Here is an 8,236-nt window from a genome sequence, read left to right as displayed (position 1 = left end):
CAAACAGAGAATGAATATTAAAGTACTTTGTAAGAATTTTAATTATTTGTTAATAGAAATATCGGCGTGCCCATTCCACTCTTCACATTTTGTGCCAATTCTGGCTGCCAGAAGCAGGCAGGGAAGCATCCCATTGAAATCGCTGGTTCCTGCCATGTATATAGAAAGTCTTCTGAGATAGCCTGGAACCCCAGAAACAGCATAGGAGCTGGCTGGCTGGCTTGATTATGCATGCGCACAACTGGCAGATGTGTTTGGCCCGATAGCTGAAGAGCAGGGAGCAGTTATCCCTCTATGTACCTACATCCATAAACCCCTCCGGTCATTTCAAGGCGACACTAAGCTATCATATTTTACAATCCATTCCTTCCCAGCCCATAGTGTACTCTGCAAAGTATTGTGTGTGTTTTGGGCTTGATAACCAGTTAGCTTGCACAGCATACAGGGGCGAGCTGGACAAGCCCTTTGTGAACAATTTTGGACCAGCTCTGTGAGGAAGGGACACAGCGGAGTCATGAAGGTTACATGACCCTGCGGTAAGAGCGAGGCTGCTCACAGAGAGAAAAAGCTGCAGTCGAGGCAAGAGGGTGACTAAGGTAGGGAGAGCGTGAGTGAGCGGGTAAGGGAGGGAGTGTGTATGTATGACTGTATGTATGTTACAGTGTGAGGTGTATGTATAAGTGTTGTGTGTGAGCATTAATGTGTATGTGTGTCAGAATGGATGTAAGTGTGCAAGCATGAGATTGTAAGTGAGCGTTAGCATGTGTAAGTGTGAATGCATGTTGGCACAAGTTTGTGCAAATGGGAGGATAAAAATAATACGTGCCAGTGCTTATGTGAGTTCACGGGAGGAAGGCAATGGGCCGATAACTAAAGCCTTGTGGCCCTGTCTCCCAGGCCAGAAGGTACCAGCACCCCCTGCTAGATGGATTCTAACCGCACGGTGAGCACGACCCTCCCTGAGCTTCTGTACATTTGCCCATGCAGTGCTTCCTTCCATGAAGGGGCAGCAGCAGCCAGTACAACGAACACATGGTTTTATTTTAAATGAATCACCACTCATTTTGCGAAGGACATCACTGATGGCTCTTGAAAAAGCGGGCATTTCTACCCCTTTAATGGACCCTCCGCTGTACAATGATCTACAAACTCCACAAAGAATATTCACGTTGGGAGGCAACGCTTACAATGCTGTCTGATGCAAAAAGTCACAAAAACCACCCACCCCTTTTTTTACTTTGCTTCTACCCGAGGTGAGGAAATGACAAAATTTAGGCTAAAAGATTCAAACCTACAAAAATACTGAAACCGTAATTCTCATTAGACTATTAGTGAATTCTGTTTTGTGGCGTGTTATCATAGGCAAGGTGTGCTTCACATTCCTCTCACAGAAGATGCAGGAGAACGCCAAAGAAAATACCGGTTTCTAGTTTTCCTTCCTTGCTGGCACAACATACTCCAAATAATAACAATATCGTTAGGTATTCTAAATGATAAAACTTTGAACAAGCATCGACATTTCACAGAAGTATCACAAGCAACCAAAGGACATTAAAAAAAAGATAAAACACTTGCAGGGTTTAGAAGTTGCTTCTTTTTTTCCGTTCAAAGATGTGCAAAGTGTCAAAGCCCCTTGGCATATTTCTTAATCAAACCTGGGCAGCGAACTAAAGACAGTCCAAAGCATTGTCGGGTCCTCACAGTTATGACTCCCTTGCCAATGAGTTAAGAGTTCGTCCTTAACTTCAAAAACTTGTTTGCACAAAATGCAATTGAGGTTATTTTTATTCCACAGCTGGACTTTCCCTCCAGACACCGAAGGCCCACGATCTTCCAAGTCTTCTGCATTGTCACTCGGTATTAACGGTCCTTTCTCCAGAAGCTCAGTCTGATCGGTTTGAGAAAAACACACATGCTTTCGTAGCTTGGAAGATCCGAGGAACTCTTCCTCGCAATCACTGCACTTGAAAATGTTTCTCCTTTCGTTGAGCATCTTCCAGTAGTGGGTTGCGTGTTTGACCACGTCTTCTTGGGTGCCCCGACGGCACTCCAATATTCCTGCGTCTGATGGTTTTTGAAACTTGTCGCCATGTTCACAAAATAAATGAAGCTTCATGTCCGAAAATGTAGGAGTTATCACATCACAGCGGCCACACTTAATTTGTAGCTTGATTTCTTCATCGTGTCCATGAAACGAAGCGTTTTCATTATCGGCACCCTTCTCCCTAGAAAAGCAATGTTTATTTGGAATTAAACAAATACATCGAATCAAGCTATATTTAACTTGCTGATATAAGGCACAACTAGAGCAAAATATTAGAACATATTCAAGCAGCCAGTCAGTGGTGAGAAACATTGGACTGCAGCTTCTCCCTAAAAACAATACATAAAAAAGTACTTTCATATGAAGTGATTGTTTAGGGTGCTCGCTGGGAGACCGCAATTTTACAACACCAAAAGGGATCATTCTAGGTAAGAAAAACTATATATTATATACACACATATTCACATTGTAAGGCAAACAAACAAAAACATAACTATAATATGTCCTGCTTTTCAGCTTAAAGAGCTTGCAGAATGGCACACTTTATACACACTTTTCTGCAACTTGTTTGGATTTTTATAAAAGTGATTATCTGGATGAAACATGATTTCAGCTTACTAGGAAGCAACAATTATTCCACATAGAATTAAGTCTGCTCCAATTCTTCATGCCTTACGCCTCACTCTTTAGAATATTTTACTTGTGTTTGTAATTGATAAGTTATTACACCGAACATACAAAGCAATGGTTTTCTGCAGCTAAGGTACTGAGAATTTGAAGCCATATCAGAAAGGAGACGGCTCTGATCCACACATATATAAGCCTCAGGAAGTCAAAATAAATACGCATTTAGTGTAGAGAGTGCTTGTGATCATTGATCTGGGGAGTTTATATATGTGTTTGTTTCAATTAGTATTGTTCGTCTTGGAAACGGCCTTTGGATCCATGTTGAACATCGCATGGAGCTTGCCGTCTATTAGTATGAAGCAAAGGTTTCTGTTTTTAATTGTGGAGGATTCACATTGGCCGCCTTTCTGATACAAATATATCGTCTCAAAGATAATGTATCTAATTCTGAACCAAGCTCCTTGGACCTTACACGCCGACTTGGTTTAGGGTGAATGTTACGCTTATTGACATCCTAGCAGAGCTTCTCTACATGTATTCTAAAGTTTTATTAGCCAATATTATAGCGTCCTGTGGGAGATATACATTACAGGATTCTTTAAATGGACCCCCTGAAGATTCTGGCCATTACTGTAGACATTTTCCCAATAAGTGCAAAACAGGGGCCCAGTGACTTAAATAGACGTCGCTGTTTGTAGTAATACTTTCTGAAAACTTTGCAAATAACTTTGTACATAAAACGTACAATAACCAAAAATCCACAAAACAATGCAGACTGCTATTTAAACCTCCCGATAAATTGTAAACTTGCAATTGCAGCGCCCTCTTCTTCGTCTGTACAAGTGTTTCTTAAGGTGTGTTAATCTCACTATTAATTTTATATATTGTCAAACTTAATGTTATTGTTCATTTCCACTATAGTCCTATGTGTATAGATGGGTAATGTAATGATGGTTGTGGTTTTAATGCCCCTATTTCACTATTTATTATGAAGGGCCAACTTCCGAGTTTCTTCGGCAAGAAGTGGTCATCTGGCCCTCTACAACATATCAGTCAATAGGTAAGAAGACTCAAGAAATCTTGCTGATTTAACTATACATTATACAGGTTCTTCATGCAGTAGATGCTAATTGGGGTTGGGCCTTCATAATGTATAGTGATGTCAAGAAGCATCTTTCCTGCCAACTCTCCTGACAATTGTTAGGCCTAAGAGAGAAAATGGTTGCATTACGTTTCTTAAATTCTTGAATTTTAGTAAATTAAGTGTATTACTGGAAAATGACCCACCGTTCCATCAAAGCCGCTTCTTCTTTCACCTTGGTGGTTTCGGGTTTCTCAGGCTGCCTGATGGAGGTCTCTGTGCTGATAATAACTCTATGGACTTCCTTGAGATGACCAAAATAAACCCTTATGTGTCCAAACACTTTGGCACAGAACTCACAACACATGAGTTTCTTGAGCCGGCTTTCGCTGTGGTGAAGCTTCATGTGCGTGCTGAGGCTTCCCGAGTGAACATAGGCCTTGCGGCACAAGCGGCAGTGGTAGGGTCTCCGGTTGGTATGAGTGTTCAAGTGGTCTTGCAAATGATGCTTAAACTGAAAGTTATGGTCGCATATATGACACTTATAACAGGTTTTTAAGGTGGTTTTGCACTCAGCGTTTGGTTTTAAGGACATGATGTCTACCTGCTTCAACCTGCACGTTCTCAGTTGATGACATCTGTTTCTATTTGTTAAATCCTCCATACGTACTTCAAAAGCCGGGGTACACGAACCAAGGGAAATTACACCCTGTACTTCCATGGTGGGCTTGGGCATGATGCGTCTGTATTTCTTGGTCAGCATCGCTTTTTTCACATTTGCATCCAAAACTTGCATTTTTAGCTTATCTTTGCAAACTACCAATCTGTTTCCAACAAGTTTCATTTTAGTTTGATAGGCTAGGATTTCGTTATTCGTTTTTCTTTTCCTTCCTCTTCTTTTTCCTAACACGCCGTTTGGTTTACCAAGACCCCCGCTATCTGTCTTGGCACCAGGGCTGGGTGGCTGGTTGGCTGCAGATACCCCGTCGACAGGACTGCTTACAGAGATGTCGCTTGCCGTTTTAACACAGGACTGATCTTTACTAAACTCGGGTCTAACATCCACAGCAGGAACCTTAGCGACATTCACAGATTGTTTGCATTTCGAAATAATTGACTTTTTAATCTTTGAATAGGGCAAGATGGGCAGCTTTCCTTTGGGCGCAGATGAGATGAGACGAACCGGGCTGCCAAATACTACGGGAGAAAGAACTGCCATAGAGTTAGCGGAATCAACTACTTTGCTACTTTCACATCTTGTGAAGGATCCATTCTCGTTTGAGCTCGTTTTCTTTTCTGGATCAGGTTTAATTTTTATAGGACTTCTTGTGCACAGTGGTTTAGGAGGACATTTGTTTCTGAATGGCAAAACCGAATCGTCTACATGAACGGTGTCTGCCAAGCTAGATGGAATCCCAGAAGCATTGGGGTTCCCGTCTGGAAGGGCATCCTCTGTTGGGATAGTTGGAAGATTTGTTGACTCCACTTCTTCGGTTCCATCCGATTCTGGAATGACTTCACAAGGGCAGTCATGGGTTAACTGCACCGTGTGCTTTTCCGATTTAATCTTTCTAAGACCATTGGCAGCATTCACTTTTTTGTCCGACGACCTTTTATTTCTCATGGATTGGTACCTGGGGATGGGTAATTTGAGATTTTCCTGGAGTGGTATGGTACCAGTCTGTAAAACCGGAGCACCGACAGGAGAATTGACCTGGGGCAAAGCTACAAGAGAGAACGCCCCATTCTGTCCGGCCACTTTCATCAACGTATAATTTTGTGTTGGCATAACCAGTGGCTTAGTGCTTACACCCGACACGGCGACATCCGGCAGGGAAGCGGAGAAACAGGACACCGGAGACACAACTTTTGGAACAATTTTTGGGGCGATGGTTCTAAAGTGGCCCGCATTTGGTGGATTCTTCCTGCACTGCATTTTTTCAGGGCGACTGCTTCAGCGCATCTGCAGACACAGAAACATTTGCATTTATAAGCCGTCATAAAAATAGAAAAATATTAAAATACGCAATACGAAAAAGTCTTCTCTACCCTGGTCCCCATGAGTCGTTCCGAAACGATGACCCCGAGTGGAATATGTAATGTGTAGAATACAACGATTCCGGTGCAGTCTGAAAAGTAGGTTTATCGACGTAACAAACGGAGCGATCCAATCGGCACGAGCAGTACACTGGTTACGGTGATAAAACAAACTTTTTCAAAGCTGAACTAGAATCTATTATATATATAATTATATTAAATGTTATGATATGACATGCATGCGATAACAGTTTTATTTTACATATGAACTAAATCAATGCACTGGAGACAAAAGAAGAAATATCCAAATGATGGAATATAGTATCGATGGTCATAGCGGCAGAAGACAGCCCTAGCGGTCACTGCTTCTGAAGCAAAAGATGCGGCGGCGCAGTTCAACTACCATCCCCCCCCCCGTGACTTCGCCCAAACTGCGCAGTTACAGCGAATATTCATTGCAGACAGATACTCGGAGCGGTGGGCAATCTGCATTCATAGCAGAGGCGCAGAGACGGGATAACAAATCGCTTCTCGTTCTGCTGACTCACAACGGCATTTAAATCACCGTAAGAGGCTGAGTGCATGCAGGAGAATTGACGCATTTCACTGCAGCGGCGCTGATGTCATATATAACATCCAACAGCGAAATGACATCTTTGTGTAAGAGCATCGAGTCCGTCTCCTGACAAATCATTCATGATCTTCATTCTCTGCTTAGAAATTAAACTTCCGCTTAAAGAGACACGCCAGCCACTATAGGCTCTTTAATGCATAGAATAGCTGTGCGGTCCCTTTACATTTTCATGACCCCCCTCCTTCTGCAGAATCCCTTCATATACATTGTTTCCCACCCCCCCCCACCCTAAGCTACTATTTTGTCCGCAGGAGATGTATTCACCCAAACACATCTTCCTACATGTGATATACTTACCTGCAGACAGCTGCAGCACAGGATACACAGCTGCAGCTTCTACCTCACGAGGGTTTTCTTAGTTTCTAAACAATACGTATTAAAGCACTCAGAGTACAGACCGTAAACCGTCCCTTTAATGAATACATGTCAATTAGCACTCTGTAGCTTTAAATTGCTTCTCCTGCGCTCCTCTGCCAAATACAAGCCACCAATCAGTGACCGATGAAAGTGACATCAGTGGGAGCGATTGCCCTGCATGCGCACGGGTGCCCGAATAGACCCCCACATGCAGCATTTATGGGCCGAACGCATCTCCTCCATGCAAAACAGATGAGGGGGCGGGGCAAATGTATATGATGGATTCTGCAGAATACGCATCTGCAAAAGCAACACCACAAGCATTTAAAGAGACGACACAGCGGACATGCGCAGTGCATACGATAGCCAGAGTGTCCCTTTAAGTATAATTGTGCAACGAGGCTGAGATCACTGAGAGGCACAGGAGCAACTCTGCTTAACTATTTATATTACATAACAGAGTTTAACCCTAGTCCACTGTTCAGTGAATAAAGCCCATCTGCCTCTAAATCTTTAGCTCAAGCAACAACAGAAAAGGATAAGGATATCTTTGATAAGAATAAAACATCCAGCAGGGAAACAGTGCAGTGTATCAACTACATTTATAATATAAAAGTGCTGTGCACCAACACATGTAGAAACACTCCGACTGCTGTCACCCCAGAACTTCTCCTTGGCCGAAAACTAAGCGGTACGAGGGGTGTAGCAGGGGCATAATGTACTGCCGAACGTATCCGAAATCATACGTCTGGTGTCACTACATACATGCAACTATCCGCTAAGCCATGTAGACGGATACACGCCCCCTTCCCAGGGCCTGATATGTGAGCTGCGTGATACTGAAGTAGATGCGGTGTACTGGGCCCCGGGAGGCGTGTCCCACTTGCAGCCTCCCATCCCCCTCGCTGAGCGGTTACGGAAACAGCGATACTCACTCCGCGGCGCACGAGCCACATGTGGCTCTTTAAAGCGTACCCTGCGGCTCTTCTCTTCCTGTTCAGAAGCCGTCCCACAATAACACTGCGCATGCGTAAGGGCAGCGGCGCCCACTTTCCTCACTGCGCATGCGCCGGGAAAGTGACGCCTGCAAACTAGCAAGTACGCGGACGCGAGCTTTCGTTTCCGTGTCGGGTGCGCATGCGCGTGAATCGCCATGGCCCGCTAAGCTCACCTACGGGGGAGGGGAGTGGGCAGGCTAGATTTTATACAGTGGGGGGTTTTTTAATATAGCGACACAGAATCTAAAATACGTCAATACAACGTCATAACATTCCTACAATATGTATTATGTTATTTTTTTTTAATTTGTTTAAATTGTCATAGAAGTAATTAATTGGCTTAAGGAATGTAATGTATATGTTTAATAGAAAAGTGAATGTTACATTTGGTCACACACACATGTATATATATATATATATAAATATAAATATATATATATATATATATATATATATAT

The 8,236-nt window shown here is 43.1% G+C and overlaps 1 protein-coding gene across 1 annotated transcript; it reads right to left on the bottom strand.

The window, feature by feature from the left end:
* Positions 1-1,083: 1,083 nt before the first annotated feature.
* Positions 1,084-7,785, bottom strand: ZNF438 (zinc finger protein 438). The gene is made up of 3 exons (XM_053466543.1): positions 7,716-7,785; positions 3,959-5,715; positions 1,084-2,225 (listed from the first exon to the last, which is right to left on the bottom strand). The coding sequence occupies exons 2-3, from the start codon at positions 5,686-5,688 to the stop codon at positions 1,646-1,648; spliced, it is 2,310 nt and encodes a 769-aa protein (XP_053322518.1). The 5' UTR covers positions 5,689-5,715; positions 7,716-7,785; the 3' UTR covers positions 1,084-1,645.
* Between the last annotated feature and the right edge of the window lie 451 nt (positions 7,786-8,236).

Source organism: Spea bombifrons, chromosome 5 (assembly GCF_027358695.1).
Source record: "Spea bombifrons isolate aSpeBom1 chromosome 5, aSpeBom1.2.pri, whole genome shotgun sequence".
NCBI classification, from domain to species: domain Eukaryota; kingdom Metazoa; phylum Chordata; class Amphibia; order Anura; family Pelobatidae; genus Spea; species Spea bombifrons.
This window is presented reverse-complemented; position numbering and strand designations above follow the sequence as displayed.

Coding starts and splice junctions, on each gene's coding strand:
- ZNF438 (XM_053466543.1), bottom strand. CDS start 5,688: ATGCAGTGCAGGAAGAATCCACCAAATGCGGGCCACTTTAGAACCATC. Junction 2,226..3,958: donor GAAGCGGCTTTGATGGAACG/GTGGGTCATTTT, acceptor TTGCTTTTCTAG/GGAGAAGGGTGCCGATAATG.